Consider the following 25,266-nt stretch of genomic DNA (forward strand, 5'->3'; position numbering starts at 1 on the left):
AAGAACTGATTCACTACCAATCCTGATCATTTAAAAATAACAAAATTAATAATAGTAAAATATTAAAATGATGATGCAAATTTAAAAAAGATAAAATTTATAATAGCTATTTATACACAGTGTTTCAGGACAATCTCTACTACATAAAAGAGAGTGTAACTATTGTGTTAGTGTTATTGTAGTCAATGAAATTTTGTAATAACATTTTCCAAGAGAAAAAATATTAAACTAGTGGGCAATTAAATTTTTCTTCCATTTCATAAACATAAGCATAAACATGCTAATGTAACTTAAACCCTGAAGTTCCTTCTTCCTTACCAAAAAAAAAAAAAAAAAAAAAAAAAAAAAGAAAGAAAGAAAGAAAAAAGTTCTTTGAACATTTATAGGTCACATACTCTCTCATAGACACTTTACCACAATTGTTAAAGTTTGTGATAATGATCTTTTCAGAATCTTTATTTCATGATAGTTAAACCATATATTGTGTTTAAGGTATTCTATTTTAATAGCATCCCAAGTTTTCAATGACTGTATCTCCCAATAATGGACTGATTGAAGCTGCACATCAAGTTCTTCAAGAAATATATATGAAGTTTATCAAAAGGCTCTCTTTCAGGTTCAAGTTAAACCAAGAAAGATACAAGCAAAAAAATTCTCATCATCTCTCTGTAGCCACCCCTGGATCCCTGCCATGGATTCCACCCTGCCAATGCAGGCAATTTCCTGATTGGATAAGCTTTGTCAAAATCTGTGACCCTCCACATTTCAGATTTTCCAAGAGTGATAAGCAATGAGGACTTTTTATATGCAGAGGTTTGGCCCAATAGATATCAAGCATTATAGCATAAGTATCATAAAGGCTTAATTAATTATGCCTGTCCAATGCAAGGTGAATAGAAGGATAAGATATAAACAAATATTTGGAGAAAGGTATATGATATTTTATAAAATCTGCAGATGAACTGAAGCAGAAACAGATGAATAATTTGCTAGATCACAGGGTTATCATCCAAAAACATCTTCTCAAGTCAGAAAAATGCGCTACTCTAATAGGTAGAATTAAATAGCAGTAATTCAAGTTTGGCCTTTGAATTCATTCATTCATTTTGCTTCATAAATGTGAGATGAGGAAGATGTGGTTTGATAGCAGCTTGTTTGAGAAAGATGAGGGAGTTTTCGTGAACCAAAAATTCAATATCAAATAATAGTGTTATGTGACAGCCACAAAAGCTAAGGTCTTTGAATGCATTAAGAGGCCTCACTTCCAGAATAAGCAGGGGAAGGTCCAGACCATTTATGTTTAATTCAAGGCACTACATTTTAGGAAGGACATTGATAAATTGGTGAGTTCCCAGGGGAAGGTAAACATAACAATAAAACAAACATTCCACATGAGGACTGGACAGAGGAACTAGGGATTTGGAGGAGAACTGGAGGAGAAAATATTCTGAAATACATGATAGAAATCTTTAAGTATTTGATAATCTGTCACTTAGAAGAGAGATGAGGTTTGTTCCATTTGGATCCATGGAAAAGAACCAGGAAAGATAAATCCTAATTGCAAACAGATACAAATCAGGATCATGTTTTCATGATTACACTGGATTTGCCTTCACTAACAGTCTTCAAGTAAAATCTATATGAAGATTTGCCAAATATATTGTGGTAAGGATCTTTTTCAGGTTTGGGTTAGACTAGATGACAACTAAGGTCCTTTCCAATTCTGAAATTCTGTGATAAGTCGAAAACCTCATAACAATAGCAGTCTCATACATCATTTGGATAGACCAACGTAGTCTATGCTCATTCTGACCCCCTAAACTGTTATATTCCTCCATCATCCAATAGTGCTTGGTATAGAGTAGGTATTTAATAAATGTTGAAAAAATGAAGGAATAAATAATGACCTTGTATATAAGAAATATTTTTCACAGTTGAGGATCATCTTCCTGGATAGTAGTAAGGAATTTCATATACAATTATATAGGAAAAACTACAACCTTTTTAGTTAATGAATCATCCTAAAAAACAACGACAAAAACCCACCCCACTCCCAAAACTCTGGGACTAAAAGCTTTGAAATTGTGCTAAGACCTAGGCACATTGTACAAATTGAAAACAAGAGATGAAAGCTTCAAAAATAACTTTTATTACTGTATAAAAACAGTTAGGAAAAAATAGATGCATTATTCTACAAGTAATAAAATATTCAGATCATTTGAAAGTTCCCATGAACATATTGAGATAAAAGGCATTCTTTCAAGATGAAAACCTTTTGTTTAGTTTAAAACAACTGTCTTCATTTTAAGTACAATATACATGATAAGTAATGATTATTTATGTACTCTACTGTACTTTCTTGTGATTCTTAGTTCAAAATAACCATTATACTATGTGTTTCTATTTTAAAATATCACTGTCAAGTAAAAAAATTGCTATCATTTAGCAACTCACAATTGATGCAAAGTTTTTTGTTTTTTTTTTTTTTTTCTCTTTTGGAGTCATAGATTAGTAATCACTGTGGTTGACCAGACCTAATGGTTATATTCTCTATCTGAGAGTTGGGAGTCAATACCATAGCCAGTTCCTTGGAATTTCAGGCTCAAGAGAGGAAGGGGCCTATACCAAAATGACTTGTACATTTTGGGCTCTATATAACCAAAACTGTTCTTACTTTGGACTCCAAATAACCAAAACTATTTGCCAGTATTTCCTTTAAAGTGATATTGGTTTCTTTGTCACTTAATTGCAGGTTTTAAGTTTCTTTTCTAAATATCTAGGCTTAAGGAAGCTATCTTAATACTGAAAAGAAAGTGACATGGCAACCATTCATTTTGATTTATGGAGCAGGAAGATATTATCATTTAATGACATTCATTCAAAAAAAGTATATTCATTTAAATTTCTTGAAAAAAACCACTGTAGAAATTACTTTGGTGCTGGTTTAAATAAGTGTTAAAATAAAGCTTTCTCTCCTGGAATTAGATTATGGGGTGAGCCAAGCCAGACCATCTCTACTGATGATATAAGCTATAATTACTTTGGGTAGATTCAATCACTTTTTGGGAATATTTAAGGTTTCCTTTTCACCTATTCTTTAAAACTTAATATGAGATATTTGGTGGTGAGGCAAGATCCTTTAAGGGGAAATATCAGTTTTTGAAAGATAAAGGTGCAATTATCATTAGTACAAAAGCCAATTAAGAGGAATCTAAGACAAAAAAGATTTTCTAGACATATTTTACTATGGATTGTTTTTTATAGAGGCTATGTAAGAAGGAAAAGACACTCCTCTAATGTCTTTTAAGATTACTCTTAAATTAGCTTAAAAGAAAGGTTGAATAAAGGGCTAAGATAAGTGGTGGCCCAAATAATTAGTAATGGGGTAATAGAGTCTAATAGCAAATCAAGAATTAACTTTTCTCTGACATCCATTTTTTAAAAATCCTTTATAAAATAAAAAAAGTAATCCCAAGTGTTAAGGATTCAGCATCCAACCCCCCCCCCCCAATCAACTAAAAAATATCTTTGCTTAACATATAGTCTTTAATGAACCTTTTCACGAATCTTATTGAATTAGAATTAGAGCGGTGGTATCAAATTCAGATTTGAATTCTAATTAGAAGTAGAGCAGTGATGCCAATTTGATTTTTGATTGATTTGATTGATGCCACATATTGATTTAGGAAATCATAAATTTACATTACCTATTTTTATTATATTTTTATTTATCTTGTAAAACTTTTCCCAGTTACATTTTAATTTGATTATGGCATCACTGTTGCTGGTCTAGCATGTGGCCCTTGAGTTTGACACTTTCATTTCAGATAATTCCCTCCAAAATGCGCTGCCCCCAAGCCCCTAATGTATGTGTATACTTGAAACAACACATATATCTATGAAAAGTTATTTTTTTTCCCCAAGCAAAGTTGCAATCCATTTCTTTACTGTGCCTAGATTCCGTTTAGTGGATTTTCTAAATTTTATTTACTGATTTCATAGAAATTGACATAGTATGGAGTCACTATTTTGACAATGCTATAAATCCATGGGAAATAATTGACAAAGCAAAGGAAGAATAAGACAGCGCATTTTATTGACACTCAAGAAAATACTTGAGTGACTAGCCAAAGCAGTAGGCTGGGAGTTTACAGAGGGATATGATAAAATATAGATGGCTTTTTATATTTAAACAATTTATGGTTACCTAATAAAGAATCAATTTTCCTATTAAGCATAAGAAAAGTCTTGTTAAATGTATTTATTTGCAATATTAGTGCTATTACAAAATTTGTGGGAGGAAAATAATGAAACCAACCAAACACAAATTTTGAGAAGGTAAAGAGCTTTCCCACTACTCAAAGTTTCAATACAGGGGATACAATGGAACCTTGAGAGACTAAGTAATTATTTATAAATCTATGTCCTATTCACTTCTAAGATCTTAGGAATAAAATTATAGAGATTTATCCAAGATCTGGAAGGCACAGAGAGTAGAAAAGCTAGCTATTAGCTCTAATTTATCCTACAGGCTTCTCCCTGACTTTCACATCCAACTTTGTCCAGATACTAAAATCCAGAAGAATAAAAACAGCCAGTGGTGGAACATTACATAGAATATAATTATATTATATCAAACTATCCAGAATCAAATGGACTCTGGTTTTGAAAGCCCATTTCAGCTGACAGGGGCAGAGAAAGACCACCCCCTTAGCTATTTGGAATTCAGACACAGGAGAGAAATCCAGTAGGTAAATGCTCCTATTTCCCTTCTTGCTTAGTCTGATTGATTTTGGTATATCACTAAGATTCAGTCAAGACTGGGGTGAGCTCAGGTGAGCACTGAGCATACAACTAAATCCCATGTTACTCCAGTTTAGAGAAAATAAAGGGCAAAACATTACTTTGGAAATTCCTCAGGCATTTAGGATTGTTCTAGCAGAAGCTTGAATATCTCCCTTAGAATGCTCACCAGCCCCAGGACTGGACTGGGGGGGCCAACTTGGAGGGACTCACCTGGCCAAAAGCCAGTGTAATTCCTGGGACCAACCAGTTACAAAGTCATTTCACAAAGATTCCAAAATCTAGGCTCATACGTTTAGGCCCAACCTGAATCCACACTAGGAAGCTCTTCTATAAGCAGAAAGGAAAAAATAGAATGGCACAATATGCCCAGTTTATCTTGCTAACTTTTCTTAGGTATACGTAATATTTTTACTATGAAAGCAGAAAAGGAAGGGAACAAGCACCTAGGTTTCTATAAAACCATTGAGAGCTCAACAATAACTTTAATCTTCCTTGAGACCTCTGATACAATTCCTTCAGTTCTGTCTAACTGTAGAGCTCAGGAGGCCTAAGGAGAAGCTGAAGATGACAGGCACTAGGTTATAGTTTAAGATCAGGGATGCTCTAGTCAATCAAGTTAACCCACAAACATTGACTAAGTACATGTTCTTTGCAAGGCACTTAGCTGAACATTTGAGAATACAAATGGATAGGATACTCTCAGAGAACTTACAGTCACTCTAGGTGGTTCTGAGGAAGAAAAAAGTTGTAAGATGTCTCACAAGATTTTGTTTAAATTGATCATTTTCTTATCAGTTCTAGCCCTCAACCATACCATATAATCTTTTTTTTTAAACAATGCAACTTAATACATCTGGTTAGAATAAATGGATATTATAAAATTTAATGGTTTTTGTAGCTGAATATTCAGAAAGGTACAGCTGAGCTGGAGATGTTCTGAAATGAGATTATAAGACAACATGCAAGTAGTCCTTTACATGGTTGATCTCTGGCCAGCCTCATCCAGTTTGAAGTTCCTTTTTCTTGTTGCAGCTTCACTGTCCACATCAGATTTGTCCAAATTGCCAAAGTCGCCTGTCACAGAATAATCAACACCCTCTGGAGTGCTTCCATTTGGCTGAAAAAGTTTAGCATTTGGTTCTTTGGGACGCTGCCACTGAGGCCTAGTGACTATCCAAAAAATGATAGCGCCAAACACCAGAATGAGAACGCCAAGAATATTGGTAAAAATAGCTTCTGGTGGTAATTTACTATATTCAGGATTTTTCCTTTAAAGAGAAAGAGAGAATTATTAAAAATAAAATCATATGTCAATGTGTGAAATCAAATTTTAATTTATTGCTCGAAATAAAATGCCTGAAGAATTTATAGGACCAATTGGATATTGGGTGTCTGTGAACTAAATAGGACAAGGATCAGAAGTATGTCAGCAGTGTCTCTGGGCAAAGTCATCACTTAACCTCTATAGGTTTTTTTTATCATCTTTAAAAAAGGAAAAGTTCAATGCTATATTATGTGCTTTCAGAAAGCAAATATTTACTATAGAAAGGATGAAGTAGAGAAATGATGAAATACTGCATATACTTACAAGGAAAAAATCAATTTTTCTGTCACTCCCATAAGTGCTGTTGCAATCACTATTCCAAAGATGAGCAGACCAGAATAAACATGAATTGGCATAAGAATTGCTCGGAGTGCCGGGGAAGCAAAAGGAAGCAGAAATATGAAAAAACCTAGAAGAAGCTAAACATAATAGACAAATATGGAGAGGTTAAAATTTAATTTTTTTTATTTCTACAAAAGGCACATTTCATTATTTGTTACTACAAAAACACATTTTATTACTTATTTCTACCAAAAATACTATTTCTTGAAAATACAAACTCAAAGTCAAGGGAATGTTTTTTTCTCTAAAAAAACAATCATTCCTCAGTGGCGCATTCACCCTATCCAGCTCAGCCAAGAAAAGCTTCTTTGGTGATGAGGAAAACAATGTCATCATATGAGTAAGAGATGAGATCTATAGGAAAATTTTCTCTGTTCCCTTGGTAATTAAGTAATTGATACCAAAGGTAACAAAAGATTGTTCTTTAAGTGGAGACAAAGAAATTTGTCCCTCTTTCTACAACATGCCCTGCTCCTTTCATTCTATTATCCCCTTCTTATCGTGTTGTGATAGGCATGGGTTCATATTCCCACATAACTGGATCCATACATGGCTCTTAAAACTCCAAAATCTTCCAATTCCATACTGTTACATGTACCTGTGTGTGGATTATAAATTTTTGATCCTGTGAATAACTCAGGTAACTTGAAGAAGGGCAGAGGGACCATATCATCCTACTCCAAGAATCTTGGGGATTCCTAATTTCCTTCCCCACTCACATCCTGAGTTCTTTTTTCAATTGTTTTACATTTGGAGGAGTTTCTGCCTCCTAAAGGACCTGTCTCCCATATTGGCATTGTGAATATTCTCTCTGAAGGAAAGAATACATAAGCTGCTCCTTGCTGGTTCTTTTCATTAGGTATCACTGCTCCTTTAAGTATAATGGGAACCCTATAGGTTCTTGAATTATTGAATTTAAAGGAATATTTTCAGGTACCTTCCCAGGATGGAGTGGGTGAGCTCTGTAAGGGTGGCAGCCTGATGAGAAAAGCATTAACGTCCACTCCACATCTTTCCTGATTGGGGTCAAAGGATTAATGGGAGATGAGAGGTGGGAGGGGGGGAGGAGAAAGTAGGAGAAAAACACAAAAACCTAATGTGCACTCAGAATGAGCCTAGGAGGAAACTATAATGAGGAAAAAATAATTAAAAATACTATCAATAGTCTGTTTTGCATATTTATTTTGCACTTAATACTGCAAATGGAAGCTCTGTGTATTTGAAATTAAAAATGGTTCACAGGATTTCCCCCAGTGATTCACATTGTTCCTGGTTCCCTGTCAGTGAACTTAGCTGCCTCCTTCAGTGATTATTTTAAAACTGAAGGGCAAGCTTTTTAATGCGTAGTTTTTGCTTCCTATTTCAAAAGATGGGGATCAGATCATTAACTCTAAGCATTTAACATGAGTACATTTCTGAAGAATCAATTTATAACTCTCCACTGGACAAGTAACAGAAAAGGTGAGTGAAATAAAAGAGGGAGAAGAGAAAGACCAAGTAAGTAAATGATGTGGAGGCACGTAGTAAGCTAGACAAGCTAGTAGCAGAATATTTTCTACAAGAGATGAACAAAAGGAAATGCAGAACAATAAAATGTAATATAAAGAAAACAGAATAAAGGCAGGGAAAAGGGGCACAATTCTGCAAATGGGACCGTAATCGTTGAAGAGGTTTGCCATAATTGCCCAATCTCCATTTCCTAATATTTCAAGTCCTAATTTTCATATGGGTTTCATTCTTCTTTTCTGTGTTATGGGTCTATCTTTGAAAATTTGAAAGTATTTTTTTCATCCTTTGTAGTATTATTGTGATTTTCCTTATCACCATTCCTTTGTGGTCAATTCTTTTGTGGTTTTCATTCTAGAAGAGGACCAAGACATCAGAGTGGTGATGCCATGACATGCAAATGAATTTGATTTAAGTGAGGGAGGATTGTGCAAAGTCACCTGCCTCACTTTCTCTTCCAGAGCCATCTGGATCCAGTGGCAAAGATATAAATCAGGACAACTGGAGATAGTTCTGGATAAAGTAGGAGACCTTGGCATTTTTAAGTTAAGGTATTTCCCAGGTCTCATTCTGACTGAGACAACACCTATTCAGTTCTTTTATGGTACTGGGGAAAGAGGCAAGAAGACTGGGTAATTAGATGACCTAAGGGACACAGCTCATTACTCCTGAGTAATTTTCTCACTTAAATTTTCCCATCCTTCCTTTTGTTAACTTTAAAGATAGGGCAAGAATCCTCACAGAAATGCACACTTCTCATTCAAAGTCTTCCAAAATTCCTGAAAGGCCAAAAGATCTGACTGAGCATTTTGGAGTAATTTAAAAAATTTTTTTTAATTACCCAGAAATTTGATCAAAGTCTTCCAAAATCCAGAGTAATACAAATCAGTGTAATATAGTGGGAACTTGTGGTACAGGCCTACAAGGCAGAAGAAACCTGGGTTTGAATGCAAACTATGAAGCTTAGAAGCTTTATGATCCTAGACAAGTCATTTACCTTCCTGGGTTTTGCTTCCTCATATTTAAGGTAAGGATAATATCATTTCCATTATCAAGGACATAAGAATGACCTAAGGGAAGCATTTTTGTAAAGCTTAGGGAACTAAATAAATATGACTTTTAAAATCACTACCTTACGCTTAGTAAGTTAGCAAAGTGGTAAAACATACATGCAAATACTAACTCACAAGCAATAAAAATTCAGTGTTGGTGGGCCTCAGGATAGGTATCTCTTTGGAAAATAACTTGGTAAAATACAATAAAATTAGTCAGACTTGACCTAGTTATTCCATTACTGGCATCTTGTTTGAATGATGTTATTAAAAGGAAAAATATTGATCTAGCTAACAAGTATCAGCAGCAGGTCTTTCTGAATTCCAAGCCAGCTGTTTATCACTATAATAATTATACACAATACATAATTATATCAATAACATAATTTGCAAATTTGCATGTTATTTTGATCTTTTTCTTCTAAGTTCCTTTAAAATTTTGATGTTATTTTTATATAGTTATAATTAATGGGTCCTTCAAAGCACAAGTATTACTTCCTGAATGATATCTTCCCTTGTCTTCCCAGCTGTTAGTGCTGACCACCCCATTTTCTATTTACTTTTAACACATCTACTCAGACATTTGTTTTCTAAGATAAAAATGTAATCTTAAGGTTAGGGACAATTTCATCCCCAATGCCTAACATAGTGCCTGGCAAATAGAAGGCACTTTAATAAATGTTCATGGATTAATTGGTTGTTGCTATTATTCTGGTTTCTTCCCTCTACAACATCTTATGTGTGTTTTTTTGTTATTCTTTATATTTGTTTTTGTAGGGCTTTGTAAAGCTACCATGAAAAATTGCCATCAATAATTTCATTACATTGATTTATTTTAAATAATAATTGCATTTATTCAACTGTCTCATAATCTTTGAACATATATTCTTACAATAAAGCTGTTACAAATGTTGTTGTAACAACAACATTTGTAATAGCTAGATTAATGTATTTCTTTTTAATAACATCTGTATAAGGTAAACAAAGTTCCTCATCAGGACTTCACACTATCAATGAAATCACAGGTTTAGTCTCTATCTCTTGATTTTTTTCTTTCTTTCTTTTTTTTTAAAAGAAGTATAAAGTAATATCCCAACAGATTAGTTCTGCTCATTGTTATTTGCTCATTTTATATTTTTAAGGCTTATTCTTTTCCAAAAAAAAAAGGCCTAAGAGAGAAAAAATTAAAGTTTTAAAGTAAAATTTTTGGATAGTAATAAAAATAGGAAAAATAAAAATATTGAATAGGAAATTAAATAGAGAAATATTTATAGAATAAAGAATACAAACACTGGTTCCCTTTCCCCCTCCCAGAACATTTTAGATAGTCCTCCTTCTTCCAGGTACACAAACAATTCTAAGCTCATTGGACTTTTGTAATAACTTTTGGTTCTATAAAGAGTCATTGTTAATGGCTCAGTGTTACCAGTGGAGTACTCTATGAATCTGGGTTTGATCCTTAACTGTTTAAAATTTTTATCAATGACTTGAATAGAAGTATAGAGGTATGTTCATCAAATATGCAGATGACACAAATCAGAGAGGGGTTGCTAACATATCAGGTGATAGAGTCAAGAGCCAAAAAGATCTTAGCAGATTAGAACATTGAATAGAATAAAAGAAAATCAATAAAGATAAATGTCTTACACAAAAACAATGTTATCTATGCCTTCTTATCTATCTCTCCCTCTTTCTAAATGAATAAATATTATTTTTTTAAAATCCCCACTTTAATATTTTAATTCCCCTTAGTCTATTGAAATCATGATTTAATTCTTCCCTGCCAAACAAAAGGAAATGAATTTACAATTCTCTGAATGTTGGTCCTTTCAATAATTATTTGAAAAATGACATAAGAGTAACAAATGAACCATACTTACAGTTCCAGGCTTACATGGATCAAGTTTAATGTTAAGGTTGTTTCTCAAAATTTCTCTTCAGTTTGTACTTAAAGAATATTAGAAAAGGACTGATTTTCTACAGTCCATAAACTGCTCTAGAAATATACAAACATACTCCCCCCACATACACACATAGATAATCACACATATATATTTAACATATATGTTTAAAGGGTCCTAAACTCTCATGAAACACACACTTAGGCTAACAAGACATCAAATGTAGAAGGTAGGCCTGATTTTACTCCAAAGAAAATGAAAAATTCAAGACTGACATGCAAGATTATAAATATTCAAGACAATTTCCCTTCTTTCTCTGGTGAACCCCATCTCCTCTAGAAAACCATACACTCCCCCAAAACTCCTCTTTCACCCCCCCACATGAAAGAGAAGGAAATAATTCTGCCAGGGAAACAAAATCTGTATGTTTTAATGAGTTATATATACCTGTTTAGTCTACATAAATCATAGAAACAATGAAAGATAAAACTCAGGTTTGTTCACTACAACATTTTCTCATGCTACTCCATGGCATGATGTTCTGAAAGTTCACTTCTCTCAAATAGGCCTAATCTAGGAACAAATTTCTCTGTGTCCAAGAGAACAGATCCAAAAACTCAGAATTGGCAAAAAAAAAAAAAAAAAAAAAAAAAAAACTTACTGCTGCTTCACCACCATCACTAGCCATTACCATTTCTGTGGTTCCATGATCCTTCCTTTTCAAAAAACAGTCACATATTTTTTTGGAGATGACTTGGCAATTAGTGAGCCTGGATGTGTCCAGCTGGCTTCTTGCTGGCCATCTCATCTCTTAAATCGCTTTTGTTCCCCATTGTAATGGCCAGTTCCAAATGTTAAACTCAAATACAGGATTCACTATGACAAGAGCACTCATTCCCACTCTATCAAGAGGACATTATCCTGGGCAAGTCACTTAACCCCAATTGCCTCAGAAAAAAAATTAATAATAATAATAAAATTTTAAAAATAACAAAAGAAGACATCAAAGTCAAAAGAAAGTCTCAAATGTAATGCCAGTAGGAACATTTTTATATCTTCTCTAGGGTATCATTTTCACTGCTGGAATAAATGACTTATCCTTGAACCTCTTAATTAATCTCAACCAGACTTCTCTTGATCATCCTCTCTATATTTCATTGCAGAAACTCCTTTCTTGTTCCTTATCTAGTTGGATTCTTTTTTGAAATTTATTTTGAAAATCTGTCTTACTTTAATTGATGGGACTTTGTTTAAAACCACTAATTATCAGTAAGAGCAGCTGGTAAGTTATTACTAGAAGTTTTCATAATTTTAGACTTTTCCAAAAGAAAAGTCATTATTAGAAAATCTAAGGAAACAGCTTGCTGAGGTTGTTGCTCTTTCAAAGTTTGCTGAGTGTATCATGACTAAGTTGACATTTTTCTTTCTTTAGTAGGACAATATCTATTTATTTGTCTTCTTTTTTGTTTTCTATCCTTTTAATAAATTGCATTGCTTTCCAAGTTTATTCTCTTAACTCAAACTTATAAATTCTCCACTTCTGGAGATGATCTGACTGATGTTACTAGACTATTTCCACTTCAATAATAGGTTATTTTTGTTTTTTTAGACAAAATGAAATTGCATACAGATGGAGTCTAAATGTAGATCGAAGCATATTATTTTTACTTTGTAGGTTTTTTGTGGGTTTTTCCTTTTGTTCCATTTTTTTTCTTTCACAATATGATTAACATGGAAAATGTTTAACTTGATTGCAATATATAAGCTACATTAGAGTGCTCTCCATCTTGAAGAAACAGGAGGGAAGGGAAGGAGGCAAAAAAATTTGGAACTCAAACTCTTATTAAAAATTAATGTTGCAAACTATCTTTACATAAAATTGGGAAAATACTATTTACATAAAAATAAAGAAAAAATGAAAGCTATCAAATGCCATTTATGGATGACTTAGATGTTTTCAATCAAATAGATGACTGTGACTCTATTGATGAAAGGAGGGGAAGCTTCTTAGATCATGGAGGAGCTTAGCATTGAGATTTCCACATCTAGAACTTGAAAAACAAAGAAAAAACACTAGACAGTTATACTTTTTCTGCTTAGAAGTAGGTCCTTACTGGATAGTCATATCTACTAAGAATTTAATTTAGTCCCATGTAGTATCAGGTTTAACTGTCACATTTAAAACAACAGTAGAAAAGATTTAGTGTGATACTGGGGGGAAAAAAAAGTGTGTGTGTGTGTGTGTGTGTGTGTGTGTGTGTGTGTGTGTGTGTGTGTGTGTAAAATATGAAACAATAAAAACAAAAAGTCTCCTGCCTCCCAGCTATCCTAACAATTACATCCTCCTCCTCACCCATGCTTTAGTTACTCAGGAGAAATCAAGTCTTTCACTTATGGGTTTAAAGAAAGAAACAAAACTAAAATTCCCTTGTGTTATGGAGGATAAGTATCTAGGGAGACCTGTGTTAATTTTACATGTAGGACTTACAGGGACAGCTACTGAAAGTGCTGGGAAAAGAATATACAATCTTAAAAATTTTTCTTTCATTCTATAGGCTTCGTCAAGTATGTCCCTTGAGTGTGACTTTGGGAAGAGGAATGCACACTAATCTCAGATACTTAGATTACACACATAATTATTCTTTTGAAACTGAAATACAAAGCCAGTTCTGGTTAGGAATTGTAAGTTAGTAGCAAACCTATTGAAGCATCTCTCCTACTCCACGGACACTTAAAAGTGAACTGATCCATTCTCAACAAGTGAAGTCTCATTTCTGTTCTTAGTTTGAAGCCAAAGAAGAAAAATCAACTTTTGTATGTGAATACAAAGTTTCTGTTGTCTGATATGCTAAAAGTTACCATAAACAAAAACAACTAAAGAGCTGGACACATACATACTATATGTATGTATGTAAAATATATATATATATATTTTTTTTTAATTTAATTTTTTTTTTGCTGAGTCATTTGGGGTTAAGTGACTTTCCCAGGGTCACACAGGTAGAAAATCTAAGTGTCTGAGACCGGATTTGAATTCAGGTCCTCCTGACTTTAGGGCTGGTGCTCTATTCACTGCCCCATTTAGCTGCCTGGACATATGTATAAAGTAAAATTATGGAACTTAAAACCAGTTTGTCAAAAGTGTGCTTGTGCATGCAAAGGATTGGGGGCAGTGATGTTGATCATGCAAGGTTAAAAATGGTTTCACTTTTTTTGCCCTTTAGGAAAGAAAGAATTATTTCAGCTGATTTCTTCCTTCTTCCAATAGAATTGGATCATACCCTTATATCAACTCTGGCAGTTCAATATTTTTAAAAATAGATTCCAGAGAACAAAAGAATATAGCTGGAAACCAACTGTCCTGGAATGTGCTTTGTATACCTAGTTTCATACTGGATAAACAATAGTCATGAAATGTGTGTGTGTGTGTGCATGTGTGTGCTTATGCATGCATACACACATTCTCAGAGATAAAAGGGAAGCCGGAGCACAGAGAGGCAAGACTCTCAGACTTTTCCAAAATATAAATATCACTAATAGGAATTGATAGAAATTCATTCTAAGCAGAGATAAACAGAAGGGCACACCTGTTAAGGAAGGCTTCCTATGTGGAATCAGTAAATATGACTCAGGATATGTTGTTTATTTTAGCTATTCTATTTAGAAATGCCAGAGCAGACCATGTGAGAGCTGTCCTGAGGAGTTTGGATTGCAGCTATGATTTTCCACTAATGGCATTTTTCTTGGAAGTCTTAAGACAACAAGAAGTTAGTAGTAGACAAGAAAATAATGTACAATGTAAAAAAGGATGACCTGCTATCTTAATGTCGTAATGGAGGATCAAAGGTTTATAGCTGGAAGGGAATTTAGAGAGCTGCTAGATTACCCACTTTATTTAACAGATGAGGAAATGAAGTCTAAGATAGGAGAAATGACTTTGCCAAGATTTCTTATATATTCCATCCCATCCCTTCCCACATCCTCCAAGACTGGCTTCCTTTTCTCATACATCTTTAATTGCCCCTTCTCCACTGGACCTTTCCCTTCTGTCTATAAACATGCTCATTTCTCACCAGTCTTTGGGAGAAATATCTTCCTTTTTTCCCCTTCATTGTTAAACTTTCCGACTGAGTGGATGTCCAGTTGGGGAATGGCTGAATAAACTACGAAATAGGAATGCAATAGAATAGTATTGTTCTATAAAAAATGATGATCAGGCTGATTTCAGAAACACCTGGAATGATTTTTATGAACTGATTGATGCTAAGTGAAGTGAGCAGAACCAAGAGAATATTATGCACAGTAACAACCAGATTGTGTGATCAACTGTGATGGACTTGGCTCTTTTCAGTAATGAGGTGATTCAAGGCAGTTCCAGTAGACTTGTGAAGGAAAGTGCTATTTGTATGCAGAGAGAACTATGGAGGCTGAATATAGGTCATAACAGAGTATTTTCATCTTTTTGTGGTTTGCTTGGTTTTCTTTCTTGTGTTTTTCTTTCACTTTTGATATGATTTTTTCATATGCATTATGAAGAATATGGAAATATGTTTAGAAGAATTACACATTTAACCTATATCAGATTGCTTGCTCTCTTGGGAAAGGGAGATGGGGAGAAAGAGGGAAAAACATTTGGAGTCAAGGTTTTGCAAAGGTGAATGCTGCAAATTATCTCCCTGTTTTGACTCCACTGTTTGGCTGTGGCACATGGTTTCCTAAGTTTGAAATTATGGAACTGCATTTGACTTTTCCCTCTTCTAATCTCTCTCCAAACTTTTTGCATCAGGTTCCCTTTCTCTTTTCCCACTGACAACACCCTGATCAAAGCCCTCACTAAGAGCCTCCTAACAAGTGTTCCCCACTCTACTCTCTTCTCTTTTGTTCTTCATGCTTCTTTGGGAATGATATTTTTAAATGTTGTATTTTTTATTTATTTCATTAAACATTTTCCAATTATATTTTTAATTTAAATTTTCAATAATATTTTATTTTCCAAATCATGTAAAGATTGTTTTCATTTATTTTATTTTGTTTTTTATTTTGTTCCCTTTTTAAAAAATTTATTTTAACACATTGCTTTATGAATCATTATAAGAGAGAAAAATCAAAGCAAAAGGGAAAACCATAAGAAAGATTAAAAAAAAAACAGAAAAAAGAAGTAAGCATAGCATGTGTTGATTTTCATTCAGTCTCCTTAGTTCTTTTTCTGGATGCATATGGCATTTTCTGTCTGGAATCTACTGTTTTGAATCACTTAACTGCTGAGAAGACCAAATCTTTCATCTTTCATGATCATCACACATTCTTACTGTTATTGTATACAATATATTCCTGGTTCTGCTTGTTTCACTCAGCATCAGTTCATGTAAATCTTTCCAGGCCTTTCTAAAATCAGCTTGTTCATCATTTTTTATAGAACAATAATATTCCATTATCTTCATATATCACAACTTGTTCTGTCATTGGGATAATTTTTTTTTACAGATTTATCATGTCTTTTTCTTGCTCCAAAGACCTGAATTCAAATCCTACTCAGAAACTTACTAATTATGTAGATCTAGGCAAGTCTTTTGATTTTTCTCAATTTCATTCTGTGAAATGAGGATAATAATAATAGTTGTTGTGAAGGGTTCTCAGAGTTGTTGTGAAGATCAAATGGCATAACACATATGAAGTTCCTTGCAAATCTCAAAGTATCATGTAAATGCTAGCTATTGTGACATATTTATTCTTTTAGCCACAAATCTGAAATTCAGGATTTGGCAAAGAGGGGAGGGATGGTAACCCTATATTGACCTATATTGCCCTCATGAATCAATCCTATATTATAATAGCAAGGGATTTCATTCACTTACTCTTTCACTATTTAATAAATAATTGCTATCCACAAAATCATGGTGCTGGAGAAGGTATGAAGACAATCACTTACAATAGCAATATCAAACACCTAGCCTGACACCAACAGTATTCAGGCTATAATTCTCTTTAGTGCATTCTGAATCAGACTAAAATGTAATGGGGAAATATTTAACAAAATAAAAAAGAATAGTATACAACATACATAATGTTAAAATGTGTTTTTCCCAATAGAGGTCCTTGTGTATATTTTAGTAGACCCCATTTCTAACTGAGTTTGTCACCCTTAAGTTGTTTCCATTTGTCTACTCTCCTGGATACCACTTTAGTTCAAGCCCCAAGTTTTTCCTCATCTTTAATTCATCAATGTTTCCAAATTCCAGGTCAAGAATAACTATGTCACTTTCCCCATCAAGAAGAATTAGTGGTTCCCTTTTGCCCCTAGGATAAAATACAAATTTCTCTGCTGAGCACTGAATATGCTTCAGACTCTGGATGGAGCTTACCCTGCTAGGCTCAGTGTGCATTACATCCTTTTACTCACTCTACATTCAAAATGGCATTCTTACTGTCCTCCCACCCCCATTTTATGTCTGGTCTTCCTGATTTTGGACAAACTGTCCTTTATGTCTGAATGTTTTCCCTTCTCTGTTACCTCTTACATGAATCCTTTCCTGATCTCCTAGTTTTTAAAATCTTCCCTGTGTCAATTTGTACATATTTTGCATTTACTTATGAGTACATTTATGAGTATACTCCTATGGTTTCCAAACTCTGCCACAGTGTGCTTGGGATACAAATTCAGTACTTAATAAACCAAACATAAAAAAATAACAATTTTGTTTAGCCCAAGGATTACCATGAAAAAAAATTGTTGAGTCACTATGGGCTGTATGAAGCAAGAAAATTTAGGAACCTCTGTTCTACACATCATTTCTCCTTACTCCTTGAGAAGAGGGATATTTTGGGGTTTGTTTTTGTATCCCCGATATCTTACATGGCATATAATATATATATTTGGTGCTTAATGCATATTTAGAAAATGAATGAATGAAATAAAAGCATGATCCTGGACCTCAAATTGGGATAAAAAGATATATATTAAAATTTCCAAGAATATTAGGCAAGTACCATTTAATCTTTGTAATATCAGGAGAAAACTGGGAAGTTCTATAATAATCTTATGAAAAATACATGGAAAAGTGACCAAGGAGAAGCAAACATGAATGTGATGGTGAATCATAGACCTGGAGGAAACAACTACTACTCCATTTAAAAATTATCAAGTAACCTTAACATATTTAACATGTATTGGTCAACCTGCCATCTGGGGGGGAGGGGAAGGAGGGGAAAAATTAGAACAAAAGATTTGGCAACTGTCAATGTTGTAAAACTACCCATGCATATATCTGGTAAATAAAAATTAAATTAAATTAAATTTAAAAAAAAGAATTATCACGTAACCAAAACTAGATTTCATGAGGATGTTTCATGTATCACAAGGGCACCTTCATGCATATTCACTAACACATGTGCACACAACATAGACACGTACATAGACAAATTCTAAATCTCATATTTTAGTTCAGTCACTAAATCCTACAACTTTCTAGGCTGCTTCAGGGGGAAATGCATGGTGAAAACAAGCATAATAAAAAATAAGGAGAAAAGAATGATGACTACAAGAAATTCAGAAAGTATAAAAGATCTTATATTATCTAATTTGTCCATTTGGTCTCTTTAGGTCTTGTTTATCAATATTTTTAAGATTCTGACCTGTGCAGTGTAAAGTATGACAGCAGTCAGTCCAATCCAGCTGTGCAGACTGTACATGTTGGGAATGTTCTTGGTATTGTGGAAGTCAAAAACAGATACGAGAGCAATAATTGCAAGGATCAGAGCAACAGCATTTAATCCAGCATGGATGGATTTCATTAGGAGTTTGCTGCATTTCCAAGTCCAGGGTAGTCTGTAGACAATAATTGCTGAGGAAAGAAAAAAAAAAGGGGGGGGAAGAGAAATATTTTCAAAATAACTAATAGAAAGTTAATGATTTATCTATAGTAATAGTAAATATTCATACATAGTACTATCCCAAAATTATCTCTAAAAGTCTAGTTTCCCAGGAGAGAATTTTGAGCCACTAAGGTTTTAATACATAAAGAATGGGCCTCAGAGCCAGGAGAACCTAAACTGAAATCTATCTTTGATTTACATTTTCATACCCCAAGTAAACCACTTAACCCCTAAGTGTTCAAGATAGCTCTCTAAGACTGCAAATTTGCAGAGAAGGTGCTGTCTTGGATTTTTAAGGGAGTTTCTGTATCCAGTAGTTCATGAAAACCACATATCCTATCCCTTGTTACTCACTTAATAGATTTGTAGGCTATTCGAAATGAATGGAAAAAACGGCAGTAATTCTCTAAAACTCTATGAAAAGTTATATGAATTTAAGGATAAATAAAAATATTTTATTTCCAATAACAAGTTAAAACCTTGCCGATTTATTTGGCAATATGTACATTACTTCAGGAAAAATGGAAAGCTCATGAGAACTGCTGAATTTCTTTATCATTTTCCTTTTCTTCTTAGGTCTTGACAACTTTCCAAATACCTCAATACCAGACATGTTATAGGCACTTTCAAATGTTTGCCAACTTGATTAACTGATGTGTGGTAAAGTTAGAGGATAGGTATTTATACAAAGCACCTGAATCCCTAGAGAAGGGGAATGGCTTATGTGTATTTAAATAAAAATAGTTCATACTTTCATCACTTCTCACACTTTTTGGTCTCAGGATAATTTTATGTTTGAGAACCCCAAATAATTTTTGTTTATATGGGTTACTACTGGCATTCACTATATTAGAAAATAAAACTGATACATTTTTAAATTAAGTATTTATTCATTTAAAATAATAAATCCCATTATGTTAACATAAATAATATATTAAAAATAACTATATTTTACAAAACAAAAAACACAGTGAAAAGAGTGACATTGTTTTACATATTTTTGCATATCTCTTTAATGTGTGGATCAATAAAAGACAGCTGTATTATCCCACTGACCTCTTCTATTTATTGCAATGATTTGTTTTTATTGAAGTATATAAAGAAAATCTAGTCTCAGATATGTTTTTGCAAAAGGAAAGCATATTTTAATAGGGAAATAAAGTCTTAGCATTATTATGGAAGTAGATTTTACTTTGTTGATCTCCTGAAAAAGTCTCTAGAATTTCTAAAAGCCCACACTCCATGCTTTGAGAACTGTTGTTTTAGGAAAGACTTTTGTTACTAAAAACTCTATAAGTTCATCAATTAATTTTTCTGAAAGCTGTCATGGATTTCTATGGCTTAAAGCTCTATTTGCTACTTTAAATCATCTCCAAATAGTCCCTTTATGGTTTATGGTCTCTGTTTGGCAGCTAAAAAGGAAAGTTTCTCCACCATTTTCCTACCAATGAAATCATAGACCCAGACAGAAACAAAAAAATAAAAATGAAGGTTACATTTTCCCTTAGAGCCAAAATTTATTCTAACACCATCAGGGATTTTATTTGGTGGAACTAAACATGTAGAACTGGATTCATCCCACCTGATACTGTGATGTATAATTGTGGCCAAGTCACTTAAGCTTTCTGTACCACTTAGGAAACTTTTAAAAATTCTAAATTATAGTTGCTGATCAGGAGTTTCTACAATAAGAATTTTCCCACTATGATGAAATCATAGTTCTGGGCTTTACAAAGAAACAAACAAACAAAAAACTCCATCAAATTCCCAAAAGACAATGTCAATGTTCTTTTTCTTCATAAAAAAAGTGTTGAACCAGAGGATGCCAGTTTCAATAACTTTTCTACTGAAATTGGAAGCAAAGGGGACAAATGAGCAGTGTAAGCTTGCAATCATAGAGCTATTATAAGGGCTTTCAAAGGTCATCTAAACTATTATTCCATAATCTGTTCCTGCTCTAATAAATACTTAATAAATTTAATTATCTCCTTCCCTAGAATAACTGTCTACAATGAGTATATTCCATATGTATGTGTAGCTTTATAGAGTCTGATATCTTTCTTCCACTTTCCCACATTGCAAGTCATCCACAGTTTGTCCATGGAGCTTTCCACAAGATTTTTCTCAAATCTCAAAAATAGACAGATTTGGGTATGTAGGATAATTTCTATAAAAATTTTAAGTGACCAGAATTTTCTAGTCTTTTTTGGAGACAGGGGGTAGAAAGGAAATGCTTCTTAAACAATTATCAAGATAACTTTCTTAGAGGTAACCTGAACAATTCCTGAAAATCTGGAAGGCTACCCCACTTCCAAGACTTACAAGTTTCCTATCATTGGATAAATTGGTTCAAGTTATCCTGATCATGGTTTTCTTTCAGGTGAGCTATTTCACTACTTATACTTCATCATTTCAACTGTAACTGCTTTCTTCAAGATGAAGGTTAACAGTGACCCTCTAATTGCAAAAGTCAATGGCTTTTTCTCAGTTCTTATCCTTCTCGATTGGCCTCCCGCTACGTTTGACACTGTTGACTAGACTCCTTCTAATACTCTCTTCTCCCTTGGCTTCTGTTATGCTACTGCTACTAAGCTGTCCTAGTTTTCATCAAACATTTCTTACTGCTCTTTCTCTATTCCTTTCAATGATTTCCCTTTCTTCACCCACTCCTTAATATAAGCATTCACTAAGGTTCTCTACTCAGCCCCCTTTACTTCTCTCTGTCTCTGTTTTTATTTCTCTGTGTGTCTGTCACTGTTTCTCTCTTATCTGTCTCTGAATCTCTGTCTGTCTCTATATGTTTCTCTTTGTCTTTCTCTTACACACACACTCTCTCTCTCTGTCTTTGTCTCTGTCTGTCTGTCTGTCTCTCTCTCTGTCTGTCTCTGTGTCTCTCTCTCCTCTCTCTCTCTCTCTCTCTCTCTCTCTCTCTCTCTCTCTCTCTCTCTCTCTGTCTCTCTCTCTCTGTCTCTCTCTCTTTCTCTCTCTCTCTCTCTGTCTCTCTCTCTCTCTCTGTCTCTCTCTCTGTCTCTCTCTGTCTCTCTCTCTCTCTCTCTCTGTCTATCTTTCTCTCTCTGTCTCTCTCTCTTCCTCTCTCCCTCTCTCTCTCTCTCTGTCTCTCTCTGTCTCTCTCTCTCTCTGTCTCTCTCTCTGTCTCTCTGTCTCTCTCTCTCTCTCTCTCTCTCTCTCTCTCTCTCTCTCTCTCTCTCTCTCTCTCTCTCTCTCTCTCTGTCTCTCTCTGTCTCTCTCTCTGTCTCTCTCTGTCTCTCTCTCTCTCTCTCTGTCTCTCTCTGTCTCTCTCTCTGTCTCTCTCTGTCTCTCTCTCTCTCTCTCACCTTTATTTTTCTTAGTTCTACTAATTATACCAATAGCCATCTGTGCACAAAACTTTAATTCTGTTTAACTTTTTTCTGCCTCTCTACATCCTATTAATTTCCTGTTCCATATATATTTCCATTTCTACTGATATCATCATAATTTAAATCATTATTAACTCTCACATGACCACTATTCTCTCTCATCTTCCCTCCTCCAATACATGCTACAACCTTCTGTTAGATTAATGTTCCAAATACATAGCTTTAGTTACATTAATCCTCTAACCAAAAACCTTCTGTGGCTTCTTATTGCCTACAGAATAAAATATAAATATCTTAGTTTGGCATTTAATTTAATGCCAGCCAATTTAATTGGCCAATTTAATGCCAGACTATCATTCCATCCTTATTTTATACTACTCACTTTATGCTGGCCAAACTGGGCTGTTTATTGTTCTCTGAACATGGTTTATGCCTTCTTATGTCTTTGCTTTTGGAGCATTCCTTGGAATGGCTTCTCCCTTCATCTCTTCCTTATTAAAACTCTCTCCATTCCATTCTCAGGTCAAATTTATCTCCTCCATGAAATCTTCCCTGATCCTTTAATCATAAGATTTCTCATTCCTGAGCTCACAACACTTTATGAATTCTCTGAAATCTGAAGTTTTTTTTAAAAATCATTTATTCTCCATTAACTGGTTTCATACAGGTAGGTGCTTAATACATGTTTTGTTATTGCTTAGCATCTCCTCTAATCCCTACCATTTAAAGCTGTTTGTTATCCCTCTTCCAAAATTTTCTTGTAGCTCCAAATCCCACTTTATATCACTTTCTTTTTTTATTTTATTTTTATTTTCTAAAAGTTTTTATTTTCAAAACATATTCATAGTTTTCACCATTCACCCTTGTGTTCCAAATTTTTTTCTCTCTCTTCTTTCTATTCCCTCCCCTAGACAGCAAATAATTCAATATATGTTAAACATGTGCAATTCTTCTATTCATCTTTTTGCAATTATCATGCTACACAAGAAAAATCAGATCAAAAAGGAAAAAAATGAAAAAAAAAATGCAAGCAAACAACCACAAAAAGTGAAAATACTATGTTGTAAACCACACTCAGTCCCCACACTCCTCTCTCTGGGTACAGATGGCTGTCTCCATCACAAGACCATTGGAACTGGCTATGTCATTGTTCCCTTCCATTAGAGCCTAATGGAATCCAACTTATGAAGAAGAAAACCAACCAGAATGGTTTGGGTGGAAAAGGATTCCTTTGTTCACATTTCTGGAGAGAGCTGAGTCTCATGATCAAGTCACATTCTCAGCAGGAGGTGCAGAAGACTTTAAATCCAACTCCTCCTTAATATGTCCAGCCCCTTAATAATTGTTCATCAATCAGGGTTGACTTTCACCTGTCAGGGGCACTTCCTTTTTAAAAAATATTTAAGCAGTCAGGGATCTCCATGGTTTGACTTTGGATAATGAGAGAGATCACTGATCATCAATTTATTGATTATCAGCTAGCCTGATCCCAAGCTCCCCTGGAATTCTTTCCTCTCTTATCTCCAACTCTTGGCATCCTTGGCTTCCTTCAAGTCTTAGCTAAAATCCCCCTTCTGCAACAAACCTTTTTCTGGCTCTCCTTAGTCTTGGTGTCGAGTCCTCCTTCTGATATTATCTTCAATTTACACTGTATAAATCTAGTTTGCATATTAGTGAGTGTGTGCACGTGCTTGTGTGCATGCTTGTAAGTGTGTGTGAATGTGTGTATTTTTGCCTTTCTTTATATAAGCAGCACTGAGCACAGTACTTGGTACTTGTTAAATACTTGGTAATTGCTCATTGATTTGACTCAACTCCTACAACTTTGGTTAAATTTTCATATTTTCTCCTAAATTATAACACTAAAACAAAATTTCCAAGGCCTGTTTCCACTCTTTCAGCAGGCAGACAACATTTCTTTTTACCACATTTTGTTCTGAAGAAGTTCTTTGCTCCTCAAGGCAATGGTGTATTAAGGAAAATTCTAACTAAATGCATGTCATGGAATGAAAATACAGCCTCAGAGGATTTCTATCATTCATATTCTTATAGAAAGATGGAGACATTGCATAAACTCATCAATTTCTAAACATATAGAACAAATCAAAAACAAAATCAAAGATTTTCTTAGTAAGAGGTATTCTGAATTGATATTAAAAAGTTTGAACTTTCAAAAAACTAGAAAAGATACTCAAAAATCATTTAGTTCATTCCTTTGATTCCAAGTACAATCATGTATAAGCCAACTATTAGAAGTCCAGTCTGTGGGAAGTGAATGTAAATTGTTAGCACTAATATCTGTCTGCCCAGGTTGCATGTACCTTCGGATTCTAATGTTTATTGTGCAACAAGAAAATGATATTCACACACATGTATTGTATCTAGACTATATTGTAACACATGTAAAATGTATGGGATTGCCTGTCATCGGGGGGAGGGAATAGAGGGAGGGGGGGTAATTTGGAAAAATGAATACAAGGGATAATATTATAAAAAATATATATATAATAAAAAATTAAAAAAAAAAAAAAAAAAAAGAAGTCCAGTCTGTGCTTAAGTAAAATAAGATGTCCAAACCTCCCTTGGTAATAATTTTATTTGATCATTCTCACTCTTAGGAAAATTTTCTCTTTCCATTCCTTCATGCTGGAATTTGATCTCATTATTGCTTAGCAGAGGTAACTAGTATTGGATGACTAGGACAAAACCCCAGGTCACAGACACAAGATGAAGTCAAACTTCTGTCCGACTTATGATATACATTGCAACTAACTGCGCTACCTTAGCTTGTCCTTGGTTGCCCCCCCCAGGGTTCCACTGCCGTAACTCCCATTTTGCAGGGAATAATTCCTTTACAGACAACCTTTCCATATGCTACTTCTACCTCTGGGGATCAATTTGTTGCTTGTGCTACAGGGGTTCAGGGCTAACTAAACACACTAGGTGGTATCCCACTCTCCACTCCTTTCTTCACCCAACTGGACCCACTTGAGCCCTATTGTCCTCTGTAGCCCACGTTACACTTCTGGGCAAAGGATCCAGCATGTACCCAAATCCAGTCAGGGACAAGTCTTCCTGAATTTATCTCCACATTTTTTATCCAT

The 25,266-nt window shown here is 34.2% G+C and overlaps 1 protein-coding gene across 1 annotated transcript in view; it reads right to left on the reverse strand.

The window, feature by feature from the left end:
- Positions 1-2,128: 2,128 nt before the first annotated feature.
- Positions 2,129-25,266, reverse strand: part of CYBRD1 (cytochrome b reductase 1) — a 37,834-nt gene continuing 14,696 nt past the window's right edge. The window contains exons 2-4 of the mRNA XM_074303133.1: positions 18,564-18,772; positions 6,395-6,549; positions 2,129-6,074 (exon numbers count right to left, since the gene is read on the reverse strand). Coding sequence (XP_074159234.1) covers positions 5,780-6,074; positions 6,395-6,549; positions 18,564-18,772 — 659 coding nt within the window. The 3' untranslated portion in view covers positions 2,129-5,779. The remainder of the gene's footprint in view (positions 6,075-6,394; positions 6,550-18,563; positions 18,773-25,266) is intronic.

The sequence above is a fragment of the Sminthopsis crassicaudata genome, chromosome 3, assembly GCF_048593235.1.
Source record: "Sminthopsis crassicaudata isolate SCR6 chromosome 3, ASM4859323v1, whole genome shotgun sequence".
Lineage (NCBI taxonomy): Eukaryota > Metazoa > Chordata > Mammalia > Dasyuromorphia > Dasyuridae > Sminthopsis > Sminthopsis crassicaudata.